This window comes from Cylas formicarius, unplaced genomic scaffold (genome assembly GCF_029955315.1).
Source record: "Cylas formicarius isolate icCylForm1 unplaced genomic scaffold, icCylForm1.1 PGA_scaffold_8__14_contigs__length_24414737, whole genome shotgun sequence".
NCBI lineage: Eukaryota > Metazoa > Arthropoda > Insecta > Coleoptera > Brentidae > Cylas > Cylas formicarius.
In genome coordinates this window covers 15,127,770-15,153,756 of record NW_026844361.1, presented here as the reverse complement: position 1 = coordinate 15,153,756, position 25,987 = coordinate 15,127,770, and the positions used below count along the sequence as shown (strand labels likewise).

Here is a 25,987-nt window from a genome sequence, read left to right as displayed (position 1 = left end):
TTTATTTATCATGTTATCAGAACTAAATCGATAAAAAATAATAAATAATGTCATACTAAAATAGTTGAAATCTATTGTTTGTAATTGCACTTAAAACAACTGCGATAACAATGGTTGCCATAGTAACTAACATTCATGGCATACTTGTAAAAATAAGCTTTAATCACATTTTTTATTAATCAAGAAATGTTTACTTTAAATCGGTATAACTTAGAAACGGGTAAAGTAAATAAGTTTGAGTAAATAACAAAAAAGTTTTTAAATAATATGTACTTTTGTATGCGCGTATTTCCAAAGTCTCTGCAATCGAATAATTTTTCGACGCGTCGCGACGCCCAGCTCTTTGCAGGCATCGAATTTTTTAAACTTTAGGAAATATCTACTTGACCCCACACTTTGACAACTTTTTACATAAATTAAATATTCCTTTTCGTTTTGGAGTTATTGGCGTGCGGAATTTTAAGTGAAAAACCCTGTATATATATATATATATATATATATATATATATATATATATATATATATATATATATATATATAATATATATATATATATATTCTCACGTATTGATTCACGGATGGAAAAATGTGATGACACTATATTCCGGGATATCATCCGTTCGCTCGTTGAACTCCGACTGGAATCCTGCATCCGACTGGAATCCTGCAAATCTTGCATCCGACTGGAATCCTGCAGACGTTTCGCCAAAATCTCACTTGGCATCTTCAATGCTCGCGCTCCGAAAACACTTCGAACACTCTCTCAGTGTTCGAAGTGTTTTCGGAGCGCGAGCATTGAAGATGCCAAGTGAGATTTTGGCGAAACGTCTGCAGGATTCCAGTCGGATGCAAGATTTGCAGGATTCCAGTCGGATGCAGGATTCCAGTCGGAGTTCAACGAGCGAACGGATGAAATCCCGGAATATAGTGTCATCATATATATATATATATATATATATATATATATATATATATATATATATATATATATATATATATATATATATATATATATGTGTGTGTGTGTGTGTGTGATATCTGGCATTATCCACGACTATAACAGATGTCCGTTTTGATTGAAATACTAGTAACTCATCAACGACAAATCCAATTTTCTTTAAATAAATAAAGAGGTCTTCATTTTGCAGCAATAAATAATAGATTCAAAACATAAAACACAATTAAAAAGGAATGCATTGGGTGACCATCTCACAAGAAGGCAGACTGTTTTTCTTCATATTTGATAATAGAGCTTAACCTTAAGCTGTTGGCTGTAAAGCAACATTGTTTTAAAGAAAATTGGACATTATATATATATATATATATATATATATATATATATATATATATATATATATATATGTATATATATATGTATATGTATATGTATATATATATATATATATATATATATATATATATATATATATATATATATATATATATATATATATATATATATATATATATATATATATATATATATATATATATATATATATATATATATATATATATATATATATATATATATATATATATATATATATATATGTATATATATATATATATATATATATATATATATATATATATATATATATATATATATATATATATATATATATATATATATATATATATATATATATATATATATATATATATATATATATATATATATATATATATATATATATATATATATATATATATATATATATATATATATATATATATATATATATATATATATATATATATATATATATATATATATATATATATATATATATATATATATATATATTGAAACTATTATTTATTGCTGCAAAATGAAGACCTCTTCATTTATTTAAAGAAAAATGGATTTGTCGTTGGTGACTTACTAGTATTTCAATCAAAACGGACATCTGTTATAGTCGTGGACAATGCCAGATATCACTCAAAAAAATCTGAAGAAATATCCACGTCATCTTGGAAAAAAATGACTTCATTCATTGACTGACTCTAAAGAAGACGTTCAGAATGATATACAGAAAAATTAGACAAACTAAAAAACACTGTACAATCCCTTATTATTTCTGTGGAATCTAACTAAAACTAAAAATTTGCCAATGTAAATAGTAAATTGTCGTTAAATAAATATAATATATTTTCATATTATTCTAACTCCTATATAAATTTTAATTTACTTGGTCTTAGAAAAATTAATATTTCATTACCGGTCCATCTCTGTAATTAAAATCATATGTAATTATAATTATATTTATTATTCTAATAAACTCTCTCATTTCATTCACTAGTCTTTCTGTTGTATACAAATTATAGTGTCCCTAATTTAGGAGAGATTCGAGGTCTTTAAAACTAAAATACGAAATTTATCCGAACTTTATGATATAACCCTTAAATTTCGCTCAATATTTCATTAAGACTAATTTTTATATATTATATTTAAACCACCCCTGTAAAGGTATATGCGGTTGTGTGTAGTGAACAAAGTGATTCCAAATGCCGATATTTAATTGTGATTATGTAGGTTAAGCGAAAGGGTTGCCAAATGTGTTCACTCACCGTGAAATTTAATAGCGGCTGTCCGCCATTTCGAAAATGTATCATTAGTCATACCGATAATGATAGGTAAAGTAATAGGCCTTTGTTTATTTATAATATGTCTAATTTAATGATGGTAAATGTTCCGCAGTGAAGTTATCCAGCGGAATTGTTTTAACCGCTATTGAAGTGAAACTTTTGACGGGTTCTCCGGGAAACTTTCCCTTTGTCTATATCCTATATTCGTTTCTTCACCGATATGACGTATAGTAACCGGGGATTTGTCTCGAGGCATGTTGTGGTAGAGGATTACTTAAAAATTGCATTTCGCACACACGTAATGTTCAAGATTAATCTTAATTATAATTTTAAAAAATATATAATTTTTTAAAATTTCACCGGAGTGTCTACCAAACCAAAATAAAAGTAATTTAATTATAAAAATTTGACTAATTGTGGGACATTTAAATTAGAAAATTCGGAGAAAGCGGAGTCCAAGACAAAGAAAGATTGCATGTACTTACTTCTCGTTGTAGAAAAGAATACATTAATTGACTATAAAGCAGTGTTTTGGAGTAAATAATAATAAATTGTAAAAAATTAGCTTTTAAAAACTTGGTTTGGGTAAAAGTAGTAAAGATAATAGATAGAATAAATAAAACATTATTATATTCTTAAAAGAAAAAACTAGCAGAAAAATAAAACATTCTTTATTCAGTTGAAATATGGGAAATACTTCGTGAAAGCAAAATTGGTGAAGAAAAAATTTTCTGATGTAAATCAAAAAAATAATTAACAACATACTTCGAAATTTTTAACAAATGCATCAAAATCTTCATTGTGTTTTTGTTAAAACAGTTACTTTTTCGTAGCAATCGGAGTGATAATCTTCAAACTGAGTTGGATTTTGGGTTAACTAAACTTCAGCATATTTCTTCTTCTTCTTCGGCATTTACCTTTACGAGTTCGCCGTTTTTATCCTCCACAGTTCTCTTGTGACATATAGAAATCTTCTCATAAAGTCCAGTTCGACCGTTCTTATTTTGTTGACCATACTTTTGCTCCATATAAGGTGATATTTTGTATTATGCTTTGGAAACTTATTTTTTTCTTTTCTTTAGTAAAAGAATACTCTTATATGGAACAATAGTTCCATATCACTCCATCGAGTGCTCTTGTGTCTTGTTTTCCTTGTACTATTTTTGTATTTCGTACTCTTCTTTTAGCTTTCTTATCATGTAATCCATGTCCTCTTTTTCTTGTGAGGGGATGGTATTAATTCCTCTAAAATTGTTGATTGACTTCTTATTTGCTCTTTTATATATGGAAGATATGTATGACAAATTCCATTCTCATTCATTTTATTAAATAATACTTGAATGAAAGGTAAGACCCTTTCTCCTCCATCTTTATATTTCCTGGCCCAGGAGTTTTATTATTTTTTGCCTTTCTTAAGGCTTTGTTGATATCTTGCTTTGAGATTTCAGCGTCACCTGTCATTGTTGTCGTTGTTGTCTCCAACACGGAGTAGTGCTCTTTCCACTCATTAGGTGTAATCATTTGTACAATATTCTTGTGCTTATTGTTGCTTCACCATATCTAAAACAATGTTTATAACATTTTTCATTAAAACAACTTCCCAATTCCTTTTTTTACCCAAAAAACACTTTTTCTTCGTCATTTTCTATTTTGGAAACAATAAACAACGTGTTTACACACGAAATATATATTCAAAACACTGCCCTGTACTAATTGATTTTATCTCTCTCTGTCTTATATTACAATGTTTATTACTTCTATTTTAAGACTAATTGGTTGGTCGAAGTAGCGTGGTTCACAAAGGAGGCCAACTATTAACATCAACTTACTTGTTTGACTGCAGCTACCAGCTAAGAGGGACCAAAAAAAGGTGGTGCTTAGTTTCATTTGAAAATATATTTTTTTAAATTTATAATTAAAAATTATCTTGAGGTTGAGGTTGGCATATCGGGTCAGAAACTTACTTTGTTTGATAACATGCATTCTAACCCACGTGTGGTTTCATTGAAATGCGATATCAGCGCCGTTGAATATTTAAAGTGTAAAATCACTTGGTTTACTTTTTCTCAGTTACCGTTTGCATTCCTGTCAGCCAATCCTACTTCATTGTATTTTCAAATAATGCGGATTTTTTTTTTTAATTCAGAAATCTCCGAGAGTACCTAAAGGTTAACTCGATTTTCAACAACAGTTAGCTTCACTTTCCTTTGTGTAATGCGGTTTAAATGCCACATGCCACCCACCATTTACATATCGTACGGTTTCCTCGAGAGTGTAAACATAATAATTATTATTATAATGTAATAAAATATATTTTTTGAGGGTTATGTGGAATTATACAATAAACCTTTGGCGGCAATTTTAAAAAGCTCAATTACAATGCGAATTTCAGGTTCCCTTTAGCGCTTCGTCGTTTATAATGGAAGAATTATTTTATTTATTTAGTCCTTCTAAAAATTGATTTTTCCACAACAAGGTTCTGCAACCACACTTGACTTTTTGAAAACCGCATTCCAACATCCTTATTATAAAAACATGAATAACACTAAAAAATTTGATTGTTTTCTTATTCCGAACTTTACAAATAAAACGCTAGTTTATAAAATCAAAAGAAAATGTTATCCATTTTTATCCTTTTTTTTCTCAATACCTTTCGTTGGAACAAAATTAACAATGTTTTGATGTCTTCTACACTCTTCAATTAATTCATTAAATCAAATCATTAAATTAAATCGTTGAAGTCTAACCAATATTATAATTATTTATTAATTATTAGTATTATTTTTCGTTTCTAGCGGGTTGATTTCATCTAGCCAATGCATTACGATAACATTTAACACACTTAAAGAAGTTAAAACGGTATACAATCAGAAGACTTTGACAAGTATCAATTGCATGAAACCAAACCAAACCAAAACTAACCAAATTTGATTCCATGCCAATATTTATGTCCTTTGTGGCCAAGACCTTTCGATTCATTGTTGGCTCCCGCCTCTGGAAGAGCCCTGTACTCTCGAGTTAATTAGAAATGACTTATTCTTATTAAAAGAGTTGTGATATTCACATTTTACTAAGTAAAAATACGTTGATTAAATTAGGTAATTAGGTAATTAGGTAGGAAATTGAAACTAATTTTTAATGATGATTTAATTGATCGTTAAGCAATACATTTGAATATCTCATTCTGTTAATCTCCATGGCTTCCAATAAATTTAATTTTCTACTTTTGGGGATGTATGTAAAATATCAAAATTATCGTCAAAATGTGTTTTTCTGTGTTTAAGTGTGTAGCATAATTGGAATCTAGACTATTGTTTTTAAACGCTCTTATATGATCTACCTGTTTGTCCAATATAAATTTTAGGACAAGATCCACATTTCAACCTGTAGACACCTGATTTTTGGAATTTTGGACATTTCGATTTATTGTTTTTGAAATATTTTCCTATTGTGTTGTTAGTTCTGAAAGGTATTTTTAAACCACATTTTGACAAATGTTTTGAAACATTTTCTCTAGGTTCTCCTATGTATGAAATTTTTTTAAAATTTAAAAAAAAAATGAGACATTCAAATGTATTGCTTAACGATCAATTAGATTTAAATACCTCTCCTTTATTGAACTTAAATTCTCGCAACAACATAAATTAAGGTTTTATGGTCATTTTTCGGCATATATAGTAGCAGGTAGTTTGTAAATATTACATTTGATAAAGACACGGTGTTGTAACAATTGTCATATTAAAATATATAATTTCGTGATAATCTGAACTTTTAGTTCTTATTTATTTTGCTTTTTTTATAATAACTTAACCCTTTATTTGGTACAACAATTAAACAACATAACATAACATAATAACCCGTGGTGTTCTTTTATTCATTGAACTGAGGTGGCTTTTACTTGATAAATATCCATTTAACGCAATAAAATTAGAACAAAAAATGTTCATACTTTTAGTTGACTTATTGGTTTATGACAGCTGTTTGCCGTTGCCGAAAAAGCTGTCATAAATCAATAAATAACTGTGAAAATCTGAATATATTTTGTTCTAATTTAATTGTTTTTGGTTCATATTTTGGATTAGGTTATGTTGAATTGTTAAGTTTGAAAAGAAAAGAGCAAGCTGGATGGCCACCTCTAGTTAGATAATTTAATGTTATCTACTGCTCGAAAATGGTTAGATTGCGCGAATGTTCATTTCTGAAGCATCTAATTAAGTCATTGAAAAAATGGAATTTCAGTAGATGCGTCAACGCTAGTCCCTTTAGCACCATGGCTCGGTGTTAATCAAAGTTAAACTCGTTGTTTTTGAAATTATCCCTAAACATCAATTTACAAAAATTTTGACTGAACTATGTTTTGACAATGGTTAAAGTATTACTCCATAGTTGGAAAAAGAGTCGCTTATTACCAAGAAAATTAATGTTCATAATGACATAGTTGCCAACATTTTTCATCAAAACATTGACAGATTTACGCGTGATTAACGAAACACAGTAGGCACAGGAAATTGTGACACGCAATAGGCGAAAAAGACTACCTTTGAGTGCCACACCCCAAATAATGGAAACATTTTGTATGATACCTAATTATTTCAATATAGGTTCTACTAAAATTTGAATCCAGTCAACTGGCATACTGGTAGACCGCCGGTTTAACTAACGTTTAATTCGTCTTCTGCCGATGCAGGAGTCTTTATTTCTAACAAAAACTTTCTAACATTCTCTTCATCAATCATTAATTGAAGTTTGTTTTATTAGTGTAGCTCAAAACTTCTGGTATATCACTAGGTTTTTTCTAAACAATTTGTAATTATTGAAAGCGAGATAAAAATAAATTTGATAATAGTTTTTGTCCAAGTTTAATATGGGCGATACTATTAATTGCATATTTAAACCTTTCTATTTTATAGCTGACTTGAAGTTGAGCATTTTAGTAAAAGGTTATAGCGCACAATCGTGGGCCTGTAATTTTCGGCATCTTTGGTGATCCATATTTTTATGTTCCCTAGAAAATAATCCATTGAAAGTATTTTATTGTACCAGGGCCACCTTTTAGATTTCGGGATTTGTAATAAAAAGCTATAAGCTACCAACAAATATTTTATTGTTTATTGTTATTTTTTATTGTTTCTCAAAATATTCACCCTGATGATCAATACACTTTTGCATTCGACAAAATCAATCGTCAAAGCACTTTTCCCATGTCGAGTCGGGCACCTCCAAAACATGCTTCTTCTTGGGTCAAACATCGTTGCCCGGGTAATTTATTCTTAATGTATGGCAACAAAAAGAAGCCATTAGGTGCTAAATCAGGATTATATGGTGGATGACTCATCAAATCGACGTTTTTAATGCTCAAAAAGTTCTTTGTTTGCACTGATCTGTGAGAGCTAGCATTGACGTCGTGGAGAGTGATTCGTCTTCGGCGGTTGGTTTTTCTAATTTCTTCGAAGACAACAAATGGTTGTGTACCATTCAAAATTCACTGTTTTACCTGTAACCAAAGAAACAGTTGCAACGTGGCCAGTTTGTTGCACGAAGATACTCCCGATGAAGTTCAATTTTTAACCGTCATTTTTTTTTAAATTTATCATAAACAACACTCTTTCGCCAAAACCTAACCGAGTAAACTTAACCTCAAAATGTCAACCTTCCATATAAACACATTGGTCGCCAGATGGCAGCCCTCATAGTTAGAACAAATCCGGTTTTTCGGAAAATATTTTTGTTTTCACCCTGTAAACCCGCGAATTGTTTTTCTACCTCGACTCTCTATATGATTGTTTGATCCGGTACGATTTCTAGCTGCTTCGCATTGCAACGAATGCATCTAGTTTCCGTTCTCGTTGCTCCGATAATTTGATTAAACGTTTGTTGTTATTCCGCTACAACCTTTCTGGACTAATAATTGTTTTTGATTCGGTTACGAAACAAATCGGATTGTATCCGTTCTTCGAGGCAACGCAATTTCTATGCGTGTTCGCCCATTTTGTACGCCAAGAATAATAGATTGTTCCAGAAAGCTGGCAAGAATGTCACTTGTTCATTTTGTGTAGCCTTAAAGCGGTGCTTTTTCCAAACATAAAATAATTGCGTATTGCAGAGCAACGCTTCCGTGTAAAACGATGGTAAGATCGGTAGTAATTTGCATCTATTAGTAATGTATTTCGTCGGATAACTGGTTTACGTTTCCAAAATTTGTCGGTGCACTCCGATATGTACAAAAAAACATATTCTTTACGTTTATCATTGTCATTCCTAACAAAATACAACTATATATATTAGGGCGATTTTTGAGTCTATTTTAAAGAGAAAACATCAAATGAACATATGTCGTAAACGTCTTAACTTTTGAGATACAGGTTGGTAAAGTTTTCAAAAATAAGGGGCATTATTTTGTGTGCCACATTTTTTTTTTGAAATATTGCAGTGGCAGGCGTACTGATTTTCCCATGTCCATTTTGGCAGACATTGTTGGTACGCCCCTGATTTCTCTTAAAATTAAAATTGTTCTTACAATCTCCAATCATTTCTAAAGAAATTTTATTTCTTGATTTTTTTCAATCGGGTATACGGTTTTCGCTTCACTGCATGGCCATCACAATTATTGTTAATGTGACAGCATGTACAGAGATATTATCATTATTATGAAGTATTATCATTGTAGTGAGCTGTGTCTATAAGAATTATAAATTCTGTTAAGGCGGATGTTTGACATTCGGTTGACATAATTGTTTAAATTCAGTTCTTAGCGCCTTATTTATTTGGTGTTTAAAATATCCGAGCATTGTTATTTAAAAAAAAATGGTCGACTTTACTAATGAAGAGCTGGCTGATATGTATTTTATGTTTTACGTGGTGTTTCAGTTATTTTTAATTGTGATACTGTCCTACTTTTTCGTGAAAGATGCCGTCAACAAAATTGTCATGGCCCTCTCGGTTTTCGGGATGCAGAGCGAAATCCAAAACTATCAATTTTGTGACCACCCCCCGATCTCCGTTGTTTTATGAGTTATTGAAGAATGAAACACTGTAGAATACAGTGGCGAGGTTTGCTTTTTACTCGCTCTAACCGTTTTTTATTTATGACGTAAACTATATATTGTTTTTTGTATTAATTGGAAATGACTTAAATTTTTCAAAAATATATTAGTATAAAGATGTTTTCAAAATTAAGCTCAAAGTCCTTTTTTTTCATTTTTTACTTTATTTGTAGCAGTATATACGTTTTTTTAATAATAATTTTTTTAATTATAATTGTTCCGTCCAATCGGAATTGTTTTTGTTTTATTTTTCCTCTTTAGTTTTGGTTAGTTGGTTAGTTGTAGTTTTTGATAATTCGGGAATTATTTTTAAACGGTTATATTCTCCGCGTATTTTGGTGACAACCTCACTGGGTATACGGAAAGAAAAAACTCGTATGTAGCTCCGGTGTCGTACTCTGCTGTGATCGGGACTAGTACGACTCAGGTCTAGTTTCAATTTTATCAAAATTTACGGGCCATTGCTCTTTCTAGTAAAATAATGTTAAATAGATTGTTGGCTATGACTCATCTATTAAAAACAAAAAACAAATGTGACTTAAATGTTCTGAATTCAGGAGAGCGTTTTTAAAAACATTTATTGCACAGAAAACAAAGTAAAGTTTGATTTGAAATAGCCGATACAAAGGCTGGAATAATTAAGAACGTTTTTACAATGCGACAATCGAATATACGAGCTCCAGTATCACGATAAAACTTTGTCTTCTTTTAAATATACATCTTAGTAGGCTGCGAAAAAAAAATTGAAGTCTTGCGTCAAATAGTTTTTTATTGACAGCATTTTAAACAAGACGTGTCCGAAAAAATGTCGCAAATAACGCAAATTGAGTATAGAGCAGTCATAAAGTTTTTGACAAAAGAAGGGTTAGCACCTAAAATTATTAAAGAAAGGCTGGATTGTGTGTACGGCCAAAGTTCTCCTTCGTATTCAGTAGTGAAAAATGGGCAAAACGTTTTCGAATGGGGCAGGAGTCCCTTGAAGATAATCCAAGAACTGGTCGGCCGGTGGAGGTCATAATGGAATATACTGTTGCGATTGTGCAAGAGGTGGTATTGAGTGATCGAAGTCGAGGAGGCAAACTTCTTTTGTACGATAATGCACCTGTCCATACTGCTGGTGTTGCACAAGCTGCCATTTTAGAATGTGGGTTCCAACAGATAGATCATCCCCCCATCAACTATTATTTGTTTGGATATTTGAAAAAGAACTTACGTGGACGGCAGTTTAACGACGAAGTTGAGTTAAAAGAGACTGTATTAGCTCATTTTGCAGACAAACCAAAAGAATATTTTTTTAGAGGGATTGAGTTGTTAATAAAGAGATGTAATAAGTGTATTGAAGTTAAGGGGGATTATACTTTGTTTCTTTCATATTCAGGTCGGGAAATTTTGGCGCTGCCCTGGTATAAGGCTCTTGATGCTATGTCATCGAGGTGTTATCTTCGCTTAGCTTTGGGCTCCGCCTGCTGTTCGGGGAATATGAGTTGTTTTAAAAACTTACGAGACTGTCAGTTTTTTATTATATTTTTATTACCTATCCATTTGTTTTTTCTGTTCTTATTTCAAAATTCTGAAAACTATGATATGTTGGTATGTTTTACACGATGCAATGAAAATGCCCCAGAAGCTTCGGAATTATATTACCACAGATAACGTTTTAAAAGGGATATAGTCAGATTTAATTTTTATATTATAAACATGTGTTTTGGTTATATTAGATATTCAAAGAGATGACAATCGTTTCCAGATAAATTTGCTCTAGTTAGGCACCGGTCCTTTATTTAATCACGTACTAAAAATTGTTTGAAGGAAAATAAGGAGCAAACAAAAACAATCTTATTACAACAAGCGGAAAGATTACCAAAATCGACTGGCCAAAGAATTTTAAAACAATACAATATAATACAAAAATACAAAAAACAAGTTATGGTCCGACGAACGTTACTTTTCAAATTCGAGAATTTTTAATTGCCACCACACGAGGAACTGGTCGACAGAAAACCACCATTTAATTTTTAAAAAGACAACGAATAGCCTTCCGAGTTTATGAACGAGTTCTTACAGCAAGTAGACATTCTTGAGGAATTTATTCCAGAGTTAGTCGAAGATATTCTCTTAGTATATTATAATGACAGACCTCCAGCAAGATAGTGACCTAATTCATAACTCTGTACTTTTAAGGCTATTTTTAGATGACAACTTCCCTCAAAAATGGACAGGTACCAACGGACCTGTAAGATGGCCTCCATGATTTCCGGATCTTTTCGTTTTAGATTTTTTTATGGGGATATATGTAAAATAAAGTTTGTAAAATACTTTACGATTCTGTAGCAGAACTTCGGGGGCAATTGATTTAGGAGAGCAATAATTCTTTTAAATGCAATTGAAAAAAATAAAAAAATTATTTTATACTCATATATTTATATTTCTGAAACGCTTTCTGTTGAAATAAAAATAAAAATTAAAAAAATGTATTAATGATTGTGGACGACTTAAAAGTTATATAGTAAATGTTAAATATTAAACAAAGTAAGTTCTGTGAACTAACTAAAAAATATAACTACGGAGATTTGGGTTTTAATTTTTTTTCTTTTTTTTCTGATTTTTTGCATTCATTTATTTATTTTCTTGTTTTTTTCAATAATTCAAACATTTTACTTATCCTATTTTTATTTGGTTGCACAAAGTTCAATAAAGAATTATAATTCTCTCGTATTAATAAACAGGACACGACGTGACAGATCCGATTCTCTTCTTCTTTTTCGATGTGACGCAATGCCTCTCCCGTACGCGAAACCGTGGGTCTGCACCTGCCGCTTTTAGCCGACTATAATAAAATTTGCATCCGTTTTTTGCGCTTTCGCGGCTTTCAATGTTGCAATGGGAAAGGGAACACTCGAACCGAATACCCGGACGACTATCGTGAAATACCGTCGCGTATCTGACATTTAAGACCATTATCGGGAATGTCTTTTTTCCGATCGAAACGGCGATTGGCAATAAGGCCAAAACGCGTACAGAAGGAAAGAGAGTTGTGAAGAGTCGCTCTTAATTTTCCTATTGTTGCGCCCGTTGTTTTTTTACCATTATTTTATCTTTTACGAGGGGTGTTAAATACGGGGATGGGGTGGCCAAGAGGTGGCGCCACTAGGCCTACCTCAGGCAGCAGAGGCTCGTAAAACTGATGTCATTCTCGAGTCATAAATGGTTGCTACTGGCAGAGCCAAAAAACTGTGGAACAACTTACCATACCTGGTATACTCGCCATCTATTGTCTTAACCTCATTCTATTTTAAAGCCCGTTTATAAAAAATTTCAGAACAGTACATTGGGCGGGAATGCATGATTTCTACGAAGAGGTGTAACATAAATACGATCGAACTACACTTACCAGGTAAGTAAATTATATGTTACACCTCTTCTATGAAATCAATATACGTAGACTTTCAAAGGCAACTCAGCAAATTTGCTATAAAACGATTTTATTCGACTATATAAGGAAATCCAAACCTCATGAAGCTTATGAAAGTACAAATACAAAATAAATGGCTGTCCAAGAAAACACAAACATTTTGCAAAAAAAAACTCGTCGCAAATATGGCACTAACAAAAGAGCCTGCACAGGCTGTACAAATAGGTCTACTATAAAAAAGGGCATAACATTCAGGGCGTTCTAACCAACCTGCCGTTTTTCGAATGTCGAATGCTGTGAGCCGTAGAAATAGACGCGTCCACACCACTATTCTTATGCTGGCCCTATTTGCCCTAACTGCAATAAGTAAACGGAATTCTTTCCCTCTTAGGGCGCTGGTCCTCTCAAAATAAAACTGAATAGTTGAAATTAGACAAAGATTTACTTTCTCATATTTATGCAAAATTAAAACTGGGCGATCCTTATTTATATCTCAAGTTTTAATTTGATAAATGATTTTATGTTGACCAAATCTATCAGAGGGAGCGTTTGGACTCTATGCGCAATCGTTAGCACCAGTAACAAAACTAGTTTAACAGTTATTTGCCTGAACGACAAGTCATTAGAATATAAGCCTTTTACAAAGTCAAGGACACAACTAGAATCCCAAATGCTAAATATGTTGGTTTACTTGACCTTAAATTATAAACATTTTTAAAAACCTAGTTAGATTTGCATTGTTTATCAGTTCTCGTAGGCTTTGTTTAAAATGAATTTTAAAATGAATGAGGTTAAGACTATAGATGGCGAGTATACCAGGTATGGTAAGTTATTCCACAGTTTTTTGCCTCTGCTTTAAAGCGGTGGTGCCACCTAGCGACTACGGGGGACTACGTATATTGACTTCGCGTAACATATAAATAATATCTCAAATAGCGTGACAAAGGAATATATCTCGTTTATTATTGCTTTTAGAGAAAAATGTTAAATAGAAAAGTTGTGGATGAAATTAAAAAAAACAATTTAAAATTATTTTTAAATATACAGGCTGATTCATAAATATGTGGGAAATCAAAGTTATATATTTTTAAATGGAACACCCTGTATATTATGGTATTAATAGATACTCTGTAGGGTTGTTATGGTCTATACCGCTTTTAGGGATGTTCGCTCGAGCGTCTGCTTACGAACGAACTATGCTTACGATACAATTTTTTTTGTTAGTTATCACTGATATAAATATTCTAAAGGACACTACACAAACTTTATGACGACAGTTGAACTGATCAAAACAAATCTAACATATAATAAGTAATAAGTAAATAGAACAAACAAAATTATACAAATAAAAACTGCAGAGGACGTAACAACGAAAAATTACTTTCAAATTGCAGAAACTTTTATCAACTATTTCTCAAACGTGCGGGAAAAACTTGCAAAACTACAGAAGTATAAATCTAATAAACAGAAAACAACAATTATAAAAAATCACATTCGAATAAATAATCGCCATTTTAAAAGGCCTACAAAAACCTTCCATAACAACGTAGCCAAAAGTTTCGAGAAGGTACTTATCCAGATTAGTCCAGTTCCTAGAGAAAAACCAAATTTTAAATGAAAATCAATATGGATTCCGGCAAGATAAGCCTTGGTATTTTGGGATGGGGATTTCCTAAAAACAGTTTTCCAAAAACTAGAAATTACTCTTCTGTACAGCTGTTTACGGAGTCGCAATTATTTTTTGAAAATGAAACAAAACCGAACTACAAAACATTCTTCAAAAGGGAAATGTGATAACAAATAAGTGTAAAAAACAAATGACATTATCTCCTTTTAAAAAACATTTCAAAATCAAAAATTTATTCTGTAAGCCTCGAAGCAATAAACAAATATTATGTAGTTTTGGTTTAAAAAAAAACAAGATTTCTTAAAAATTTATTTAAATAATAAAAATATAAAATAGGGATTATAATAATTATAATTATAATAAGATATTTTTGTAAAGAATTGTTTTTTTAAATCATTATTTCCTTAAGTTAGCAATATTGAAAAAAAAAACATTTTTAAATAGTAAATTAATCTATTTGTTTATAAACAGTTTTTAAACAAAGGGCAAGAAAAAATTAAAAGAATAATAATAAGATGCCTAATACTAAGATGAATAGTTTAAAATTAATAAAATAATATTATTTAAGCAACATAATCTTAATTAATCATTTTTTTTTCATTTAAAAGTTCATAATTAAGGAAATAAAATAATTTTTGTAAGTTTCGCGATGTCATCATCTTAAGTAGACTAATAAAAAGGGCTTCAAGAAAGGAAAAATCAAAATTATTTAAATTTTTTTACGGTCTTTTATGACAATAAAAACAAAAAAAACGTTGATTAACAATTGAATAACTTTTTGAAAAACAATGATGCAACTTTTAATACCGCGGAATCATTTTCTTTCAAGTCTAGATAACACCTGAAGTAATTTTTCAAAGATGTCAGTGTACTTACCTGTAAAGCTGTAAGGCACAATCTTTCTAAAAATAATCTTTAAAAAACTTACCGGGCGGGCAAAAAACGGAGAAAAATGTTTTTCGTTATAAGTTTTGACCTATTAACATATCAACTTGTTGTCTTTTTTTTATAGAACGATAGTGTAACTTAAGTTTGATTCATGTAAGACATTGTTATTATTTTTGGCATTTCAATTGCGAAAGGTATTGTCATAACCTTTGTTTACTATGGATTTTCATGCTCTTTTGACACGAAGACTAACTATAAATCAAAACCTTAAATGAACACTCTTATTGCAAACCAATGGTTCAGCTGTTTTAGAGCTATAACTAATGCAAAAATTGTTACAAGAACAGACCAAAGTGCTTAACTGAATGATAGTTTAGATAAATAAAAACCTTGTTATTGCTCTATTTCATTTCTTTCGTTATTTTGTTTTAATCTGTATTAAATAAATAACTTTTATTTTGTTAAATCGTTACTTTTGGGACACTCCATATTATTATTTTTTATTTACTTAAATATGATTATTTCAAAATGTTATGTATTATATTGTATTAAAGTTTTTAGTAATATTAAGTAAAATTTATTAGTGTCAAACACCTAGGCCCTCCCTGACGATCCCGTGTTTGTGATTAATTGAGTAAAACTAATAAACATTATTACTAATATTATTATTATTGTCGCTTTCTATGGAATGTTAGAAAAGCTCGGTGCCCCATGATCGGTTTGAAAAACGCAACGTTAGTTTACGACCATTTGCAATATGCGAAACAAAGAGGGACATACTGTGGCAGGCTTTTGCTATCGCAAAATACTTGCGCCTATAAATCCGCTTGCGAAATTCATTTCTTCAAAGGTTCGGTATCGGACTGGTACAAATTATTGATTGACAAACGACCGCCCGTTACAACCGTCTACGCTTATTGTTATAAGATATTTTAATCGGTCGCTTATACGCCGTTTACGGCAAGCATTGAACGCCTTTATCGAACCAGCAAATTAAAACAGCCTTGCGAAAATTTTTCGTATATACGAATAACTACGAACACGGTATATCGTGCACTTAAAATCAAATCAAATACGTTTATTTTTTTTAAAAAACACCCTCTTTGTTTTGAAATTTTAATTTTTTTTAAAAAAAAATTTTATTTATTTATTCCATTGTTAATGCAACATTTAAACCTCCTTTTGACCTTGTGTGAGGATAACTTACGAACGTTTTGAGCTAGATGGTCCCATTTTACAGACCACGGACTGCATAAGATGTGTGAAAGTGGCCTGGATAGAACTTTTTTTTTTCAGTTTTCGACGGTTTTTGGACATTTCTATGAAACACGATGAGTGTCCGAAATTTGAAGCAGTCGACTTGAATTTTGGGGGCCGGGAAGTATTTTTAAGAAACAATCGTATTCGCGAGGGTCTAAGAAAAAAGGCAATTGTCGAAAACCGTTTATGCCATCGCAAAAATTCTTTTACATTTATTCTTTATAATTTTTTAAAGTGTACAGGGTGTGTCCTGTATTCCCAGTTTCCAGTTTCTCTTACACGGCTATATAGCACTTATGGACAGCTGAAACTTTTGTATTTAAGGTTTTCTCATATCGTACAAGGTATTCGGGATATTCTGTGCTACATTAAAAGTGTATCCAAAAACTTTTGAAACTATTGGGTTATTGGGTTAATGGTAAAACTATTACATTGCAGCATTCTTTAATAATCCTACTGTTCAAACAATAAAAGTCTAGAGCTTTTGAATTATTGAAAGACATTATGACCTGCTCGACCTCAAGTGAAGAAACCAGGGAAAATTTGAAAGAGCATTTAGTTATGCATCAACTCAGATAACCTAGCAGGCATTTCATGCAAAGTTTCTAATATTTTATGCACTACTGTAGTAAAAAATATGTTGAATTCGCCAGAAGATTTGTTTTTTTTATATATTGAAAAGCCATCTGGATTCTTTGTAATTTCCGCTATACTACCAATTTTTGATAATTTATCTCACGTGACTCTGAGACTGATTGCCTTTCTAATCAAAGGAAAACACAATAACGCCTGTTCTCCGATATTCTTCACCAAGGCAAATGCCAAATCAGTAACGTTTGTGCCAATTGTATTATAATTTAATGTAATTGCATTTTGCATAATTTTTTGTAGAGTACTTTCAAGGCTCTGTTTTATTATTCGAGAATGTCAAATTATGATTATTAGCCTCAATGTGAAAGAGAATGCAAAGTAAAGTTTCGAATCGTAGAGGATTGCAAATCGAACTATTCCTCTACGCAAAATTATCAGAAAAATGTAAAAAGAAATTCAAGCTCTATCAAGTATATCTACCTAACAGACGAGCCTTTTAATTGTGAGCTATTGCTAGTGACTTTTTCAGAATGGTTAGAGGACAGCCAAAAATTACGGGAAATTGAGCAAAACTGAACTAAAAATACTCGTTTTGTTAATTAATTTTCCAGGAGTGAAAATTGCATTATCGCAAAACGTTTAATCGGTTTGCAATCGCGACTTGCACTGTTTTCCATAAATTCCTCAAGTCGTATTATCGACACGCACCTGGTGTCGTACATGGCAATCTGCCATTTTTAGCTGCGCGTCTTTTTTCGTTTCGTCCTTGTCAGTCGACATTGCAGCCGCGATTAGAATTAATTCTCGTTACATAATGCGAATTTAATTGTACATTATTGCTTTGATAATTAAAGGAGTCAGATTCAAATGTTATTGATAAAGATCGCGTAGCAGTTTAAAGAGATTTATTTTTTTTTAATTAAAAAAAAAGTGAGGGACGTCTACTACTGCCTCCTGTGAGGATTGAACTCACGACCCCTGGTTTACAAGACCAGTGCTCTGCCACTGAGCTAAAGAGGCTCGGGCTGAAAATTCTTCAAATTACGTTCTTGTCAAAGAAAGTTTTTTTGAGAGTGAACTTTAATATATTTTCACTTATTTAATGATTAATGGAACTTTTAAGTGTTATCTGACTCGACCGAAGATGTTTTTTTTTTCTTGAATTGTTAGTATACCTCACATTTAACTTTGAGTTGTAAGAAAAAATAAATTTGTTAATAAAGGAGGTTGTTTCCTCAAATATAAGCAAGAGTAGCATTTATAACTTACTTTTATATGTTTTTATGTAAAATAATGTGCAAAAACTTGTTTAGGGTTAAAGGAACATCATAGTTAGAACTGCGGAAAGAATTTTGGGGGGCCAATATTGCAAAACTTGTGATTTTCTTTTTATTCTGTTGGATGACCAAATAATATTGGTTTTTGCCTTCTAGGTTTTATGTGTCTATCCCAACCTAATCCAGCCCTGGCCGGTCGCCGGGATAGCCCTATGGCTTGGCCTGGTACAGGACCTACTCATCCCAATCGGACTAGGTATTGTCGATTCCCGTTTCTGCGGTTGGGTAACGAACGTTTACCGTTGCTCGGGCAAACACACAGAAGAAAAACTTCCTCAAGGTAACAACATTTTCGATAACGGATCGAGATTTTCACGTTTCCACTGTTTCCAGTGGGTTTAGACGGAAAGTTCCGACCCTTCGGTCTTTTAAGCCAACCTCAAACTCTGGAGGTCCCACAGCAGGATCGTAATAAAACTTTCCAAGCTATCGAACATCGATTTCCGATCACCAACGGCTCCTTGTACACCAGCATCGACGGACGCCTTCCAGTTATCCACAACTACCGAAGACATAAGGAATTTAGAATGACTGGTCAGTTCTTTAGGTCCGGCGCATCCGCCATATAATACGTGTCTATTTCAGGATCCGGGAAACAAGACCTTCAATCATCCAACGTGGCATTACACTCATCATACATAAACAGGCGCGACCTCGACGCGTTGCCACCGGAAAAATATCCTTCCTGCTCTAACTGCGAAGCCGACCAATGCCCGTCTCACTCGGACCTGCACCATCTGAGCCCACAATATGTCAGTAGGAAGCTGAGTTTACTTCAAGCTTCTCAAAACAACATATATCCAAACAACGAGAAACGAAACCTAGATGGTGGATACGGGGCCATGCAGAATCCTCAAAATTGCGTTTTCATGGGCAACAGAATGCTCCACCACCGTAATAGTATTTTGCACAGTTCCAATGGAATTTTGGAAAACGCTAACAGACAAAAACACGGGAACATGGCTAATAAAAGACTAAGCCAAAGTCAGGAGAGTATCAATCATTTGTTTTATAGCGATGGAGGAGTGAAGGGCAACAAAATGGACCTGTTTAGCCACAAGTCAGAGATGAACGTGACCAATTTCAATCTGGACGACAATTGCAACATGATTCGGAATTCGAGAAACTTAATTAGGTAAGTGATATAATTAGATGTAATCTATAAAAGAGGACAAAAGCAATTGTCGATATAGGCACGGTTTAATTTTCCAATTCTGCGCTTTCATAAAGATCATTGTTAATTTTTAAAAGTTAAAATTAAACTTCGCTTTGGTATTATTTTTTTGTGATAGAGTTGAAATTTGGCAGAAGGCACTTATTAATTAATTAAATACTTTTAAGTTTTAAATTTCATGGGTTTGTCAAGGAGAGATGTTGCCCTACAAATATGGCAGAAAATAATGTTTTTATGTTTGATTATATAAACAAAAATAGAGCAATAAAATATCACACAAGTATTACTATTATAAAAACGTCAGCATATTTTTCTTCTCTTTTTAAACGAGTGGAGGGGAGTGAATTAAATTACCCCTACATTAACTAATGACAAAAATATTTCCTTGTTTTCTGTTTTATTTTGAAACTTTTGTCTCCTTCATTTTTTTTAATAATACTTTCGATTTCCAACTAAAAAAATAAAATTTGAGGCAATGTCAGTGGCCTTCTGTCACACGGCATTACTTATTACTACTTCATTTGACATTACTTAGTTAGTGTGAATCCAAAACACAGGGTAAATCAACTATAGAGCAAAGTTCTTGGTCTCATTGGTTTCAAAAGTTATGAGAAAATGGCAAATACAAAAGTTGTGAAGGTTATTAGAATGCACAATTTAAAATTATTTTAAAGTTTACAGGGAGGGGCAAAAAAGCGTGACCAATAAAACCTGCATTTTTTTAAATGGAACATAAATGGAACTATTTTTATACTTTGTTTTGACTTTTTTTTTAATTCTTCAACTCATTAATAACAAATTATTCTTTCTGTGAATTTAAAATTTGGCCTTTATTTTTACCCAAATTTCTAAAGCTTTAGCTACGGCTCCAATAAAGTGAGTTCCCATTTAAAAAAAGTTTGTTGTAAGGTCTTTCAGGAAAAATGATAATACATATGGTGCACCATTTAAGAAGCTGGAGATTTTTCAATTTAAAATGATCCAAATGTATTAGTTGATTTTACGTCACATCAAGTGTGAAAATTAGTATTTTTTTAATTAAGATTAAAATATGGGAAAAACAATTAGGTTTACGTACGTATTATTATTAATTTAAAAAAAGCTGCACGATTTTTTTGAGTCACCCTATATATTTTCAAATAATTTTCCGTTGTGCATCCTAAGAATCCTTACAATTTTTTATTTACAATTTTCTCAGAACTTTGGAAACCCTGTACAAAAAATGTAATAAAAAATTCATTATTTAGTCAGTAATAAGGGTTTGAATCCATGCAAACGGAAATTTCTTAGAAGCTCGTTTTTATACACGTATCCTAATCGTTGACATCCCCATCATGAATCTGAAAAAAAAAAAGAGGTTTTGAGATCGGCCGACACCGCAAAGCTCGAACACCTACACTGTGCTAATTATTGTATTAAAAAAATATGCTTTTATAATAGTGATTATTCTGTAATATTTTATTCTTATATCTAGTTTCGTGTTTAAACTTTATTTGCCATTTTCTCATAACTTTTAAAACCAATTTTGCTCGATCGTTGAACTCACCCTGTAGAATTTCACACACGCATTTTCTGAACCTGTTTCAGTGATTTGTGGGCGATGTGACATTATCAGCTCTATCACAAACTTTATACTTTCTAGCTTTAAGAAAATGTAATCTGTCAACGTGACAAAAGTTAAAGGCGACATTACAAATTCATTCGTCCATCTTTATCGGATATATGTATCAGCCGTGCTGTTTGCTTGAGACCACAAAATTATTAATTGTCTTTAATTAATACATGGAAAATTGTGAATATATTGTCTTCACTAGAAAGTAATATACCGATGAAATTGTCTTTCGTCGTTTATACGAGGAGTGCCTTTTATATTTCGGGATTTTCTTAAACTCGTTCTGCCATCTGGTGACTAACGTTTTTATAGTGAAGTTTGACATTTTGAGGTTAGGTTTACTTATTTAGGTTTTGGCGAAAGAATGTTGTTTGTGTTTTTTGTGATAAATTAATAAAACTGTGACGGTTAAAAATGGAACTTAATCGGGAGCATTTCCCTGCAAACTTTTTTACATCTTTAGACGTGGATTAACTCAACAACAATTCATCGATGAACTTAATTCGACTTTTGGAGTTAAAGCACCATCTAGCAATACTGTTTATTTCGTGAAGGTCGTCCAAAATCGGTGGTTGTCCAAGAAAACATTGATGCAGTGCAGAAACTGATTTTGTAGGATCTTCATGTGACTTACCATTCTTCTTTGGGCATTAAAGGGACCAGCATACATACAATTTTGCATGAACATTTGGCCTCTAAAAAAATTTGTTCGTGTTGGATTCCACACAATTTGACATCAGCTCAAAAAAGGCTCGTATTGATTGATCGAAGGAAATACTAAAAAAATACGACCGCGGTGCTTTCAAATACGTCTATGATATCATGGATCTATACATATGAAGCTGAAAGTAATCAGCAGTCGACTGTGTGGGTCTTTCAGAATGAAACAAAGCCCACAAAAGTTTTTAGTGCGCAAAGCACCTCGAAACAAATGGTAGCCTGTTTTTTCAGGAAAACTGGCCACGTTGCAACTGATTTTTTGGTGAAAGGTAAAACAGTCAATTCTGAATGGTACACAACCATTTGTTTGCCGAAAGTCTTCGAAGAAATTAGAAAAACCAACAGCCGAAGACGAATCACTCTCCACGACGACAATGCTAGCTCTCACCGATCAGTGCAGAACTTTCGAGCATTAAAAACGTTGATTCGATGAGCTATCCACCATATAGGCCTGATTTAGCACCAAAAGCATGTTTTGGAGGTGCCCGAATCGATGTGGGAAAAGTGTTTTGATGATTGGTTTTATCGAATGCAAAAGTGTATTGATCATCAGGGTGAATATTTTGAGAAACAATAAAGTAAGTCATATTTGTCGGTAGCTTATAGTTTTTTATTACAAATCCCGAAATATAAGAGGTAGCCCTTGTAGAATAACTCACTTACAGATATCCTTTACTATTTCCAGTTCAACTGGCTCTCTCGTTTTCCTTTGTCAAATCTCACTTGTTTCCGAACAAATGCGCATTAAAAGCCATTCGAAGGAAGACAACAACATATTTCTCGCTTTCTATTTTGCTACAAAATGGGCTATTTTTTTTTTAGGCTAAACAAGATGCGGCTCAGTCGAAGCGAAGATTCGCTTGCGGGCCTCCAAGTAGACCACTTGAATATCATACCGAGTCCACAGAAATTTAGCGATGGCCCAAATCAAATCCAACGTGAGAAGGTCGACGCCCAACAATACTCGTCGGACGACGAAGACTGTTTCGTCGAAAACCAACCGACCAAAGAGTACGACTCGTTGAGTTCGTGCAACTCGATCACCACCGAAGCGAACTGCGACTTTGAGTTCTTTCAGAGCCGCGAAATCGATCACTTGGACATCAAGAACCACGATCAGCAGTATTACGATTACTACGAACAGTCTCAAATGAGCACTTTTAAGCCGCAACCGAAGCAACAGATCAACAAGGTGAAGCAAGTCTCCAATGTCAGAATTACGAGGACCAATTCGAAGAGGTCATTGGAGAATTTCCAAGCGTACGTGGAGGAAACGTCCAAGGACTTGAATGACATCACAAACGATCGGAATGTTACCAAAATCGTGATTTTGCAACGGTCCAATTCGTACACGACATTGGAAGACAGACGGAGAAAGAGGAAAGGGAAAAAAGCTGTCGGCAGAAGCAACTCCAAGTTGGAAGAAAAGAAGATTAAATCGGTCGAGTATTTACCTGAACTAGATACAACGCAGATGTATAGTGCTGACCTGAAGCACAATAAAGACGATGAGAGACTTGGCGGGAGCAGTGTGCCGGATTTTAAGAAAATTTTCATTTCCGAATACATCTAGGCGGAAACTTATTTATTACTAAGGTTTTCATATTGAAAATATTGATATGTGACACTTTTGAAACTTACGATTGATTTCAACGTATGTAATATTAGCTTTGTTATGTATTATAGAGATACTCTTAAAGTGTACATAGTGTAAAATATATGTTATTGGTTTAAAGTTGTCCTCATAGTATTATTATAACCTTAAAGCAAATATAATTTTATTAAACCTTAATCGTTTTGTTCTAGAGTTATAGGTTGCTGTAAGTAATAAACCAAACGAAGACGAAAAGTAAAGTGATTTATGACTTTCTTAAGTTATTTTTTAAAAATAATAATATTAATAATGATAACAATAACATTAATAATAATAATAATAAGGCAGAGGAGCTCTAGCTGAGGCATGCTAGTGCTTTGGGGAGCAACGACCCCACCTACCTCAGTTGGTAGCCCCTGCCTTAAAGGGACCGCGGAGATTCCACTGGCCCGGTCACCGTGATTGGGGCGTATGAGAGCTCCGCGGGGATGGCGTCTGTCTCTAGAAGAGCGGCCGTCCAACAGCGTCTGTACCTCATGTCAGAGGCGGCTGGGAATAAAGGCTATCGGAGGCCTGCCAGCAAAGGCTTACTTTGCAATACCCAAAAATTGGTGATGGTACAGACAAGGAAATATAGATACTCGGGCGGTGAAGAGTTGCGGGCTGACTCTTCTCGGAGCCGTCCGGAGGTTCAGCCTGGCCTGGAGAATCGTGAGGCGAGTGGCGCGGCTTCAGGTAGCGGAACCACAAGACGGCAAACGACAATGGCTAGAGGAAGAACGGCGACTCATTCAGAGGATTTGACCCAGCAAGAAGCTGCAGTCACCCCAGAGATTGCCAGAAACATAACGCGCAGGTACAAATGGTCTACTCAAGACAATACTGATTTAATGCGTGCGTACTTCCTCTGTACGAATGGTGAACGGGAAAAGCAGGGATTTAGAAAAAAACTAGTAACTGAATGGGCCCGAGCTAGACCAGACTTAAAATTCGGAGAACAAAAGCTAGCTGGTCAACTAAACTCAATCAGGGCTCATAAACTTTTGTCACCACTGGAGATCGGAAAAATTAAGCAAGAGGTTGAGACATTGCTGATTGGACATAATAATGACTTACCTGAATATGATAATGATAATATCATTTTTAACAACGATAACTTACCTGATGGGGTCGCTGAGGCTGATGAAGAATTGACTGCTCACAGCAACAGAAACGCAGAAGTCGAACCTGAAACAGAAAAAACAGAAATATTAGAGATGTTCAATGGAAATATGATTAACTATAGTAAAATAGATCCGGAAAGACTCCCTTGGCTGCCTAAAATACGACCTAATAAGAAAATCAGCTTTTGCCTCGGAGTTATTAATAATGAACTACCCAAAGTACTAAGCCCTGTGGCCACATTAAGCGATATCCAGGCCCTCGTATATGTTGCTGCTATAACAACGTGGAAGACCAGAATTGAACAAAATATTAAAAACCACAGAAGCATACTGACAAAACTATATGAGTGGGAAAGAGGCAACAAATGTAAAAAATTAAAAAAGGAATGTAAAAAATACCTTAAGGACAGAAAAATATGTATTGGTAGTCCAGATTACAACGAACAGATGGCAATACTAAAGGATAATCTAAAACAGAAAATTGCAATGCTCGGTAAAAGGCTGCGAAGATATAATATTAGCTATAAAAGGAAGAATGATAATAAAAAATATGGCAGCAGTGAGAAGTCCTATTTGTTGCTGGAAGAAAGGTTTAAAAGCATTTAATTTCCAGTGGAAAGCACAACAGCTCAAAGTCAGGAAGTAGTCAGATATTTAAGTATAAAACTAGAGAGGACCATATCCATGGGGGCCCACGTCAGAGCCTTAACAGAAAAAGCCAACAAGGCCTTGAACAATATTAGTCACTGAAAATAGAATTAAAACACCTGACCTCTCCTCTTCTCTCTAATAATTTCCACATTAAAGATATTAAGCGTTCCATCAAAAAATACACTTCACCACAACCTTCTAATAGCAATGAGGCTGAAAGCAATCCTGCACTTGCCACTACATTCAAAACATCACCGACCGCATATCAAGAATTCTAAAGAAGCATAACGTCAAAACCAGATTTACAATTTGTCCAAAAATCT

General features: G+C 33.0%; 1 protein-coding gene and 1 non-coding gene across 3 annotated transcripts in view; one reads left to right on the top strand and one right to left on the bottom strand.

Moving 5' to 3' along the window:
* LOC132706452 (uncharacterized) overlaps positions 1-24,043 on the top strand; it is a 64,064-nt gene extending 40,021 nt beyond the window's left edge. Inside the window, exons 3-6 of one of the 2 annotated variants that reach the window (XM_060677798.1) lie at positions 18,847-19,030; positions 19,093-19,284; positions 19,336-19,885; positions 23,079-24,043. In XM_060677798.1, the coding sequence (XP_060533781.1) occupies positions 18,847-19,030; positions 19,093-19,284; positions 19,336-19,885; positions 23,079-23,829 (1,677 nt within the window). In that variant the 3' untranslated portion in view covers positions 23,830-24,043. Of the gene's footprint in view, positions 1-18,846; positions 19,031-19,083; positions 19,285-19,335; positions 19,886-23,078 lie in introns of both variants that reach the window. The other variant, XM_060677797.1, reaches the window with a different exon arrangement.
* Positions 18,362-18,433, bottom strand: Trnat-ugu (transfer RNA threonine (anticodon UGU)). Its single transcript has one exon. It is a non-coding gene; the product is annotated as a tRNA-Thr (tRNA).
* Positions 24,044-25,987: the final 1,944 nt, after the last annotated feature.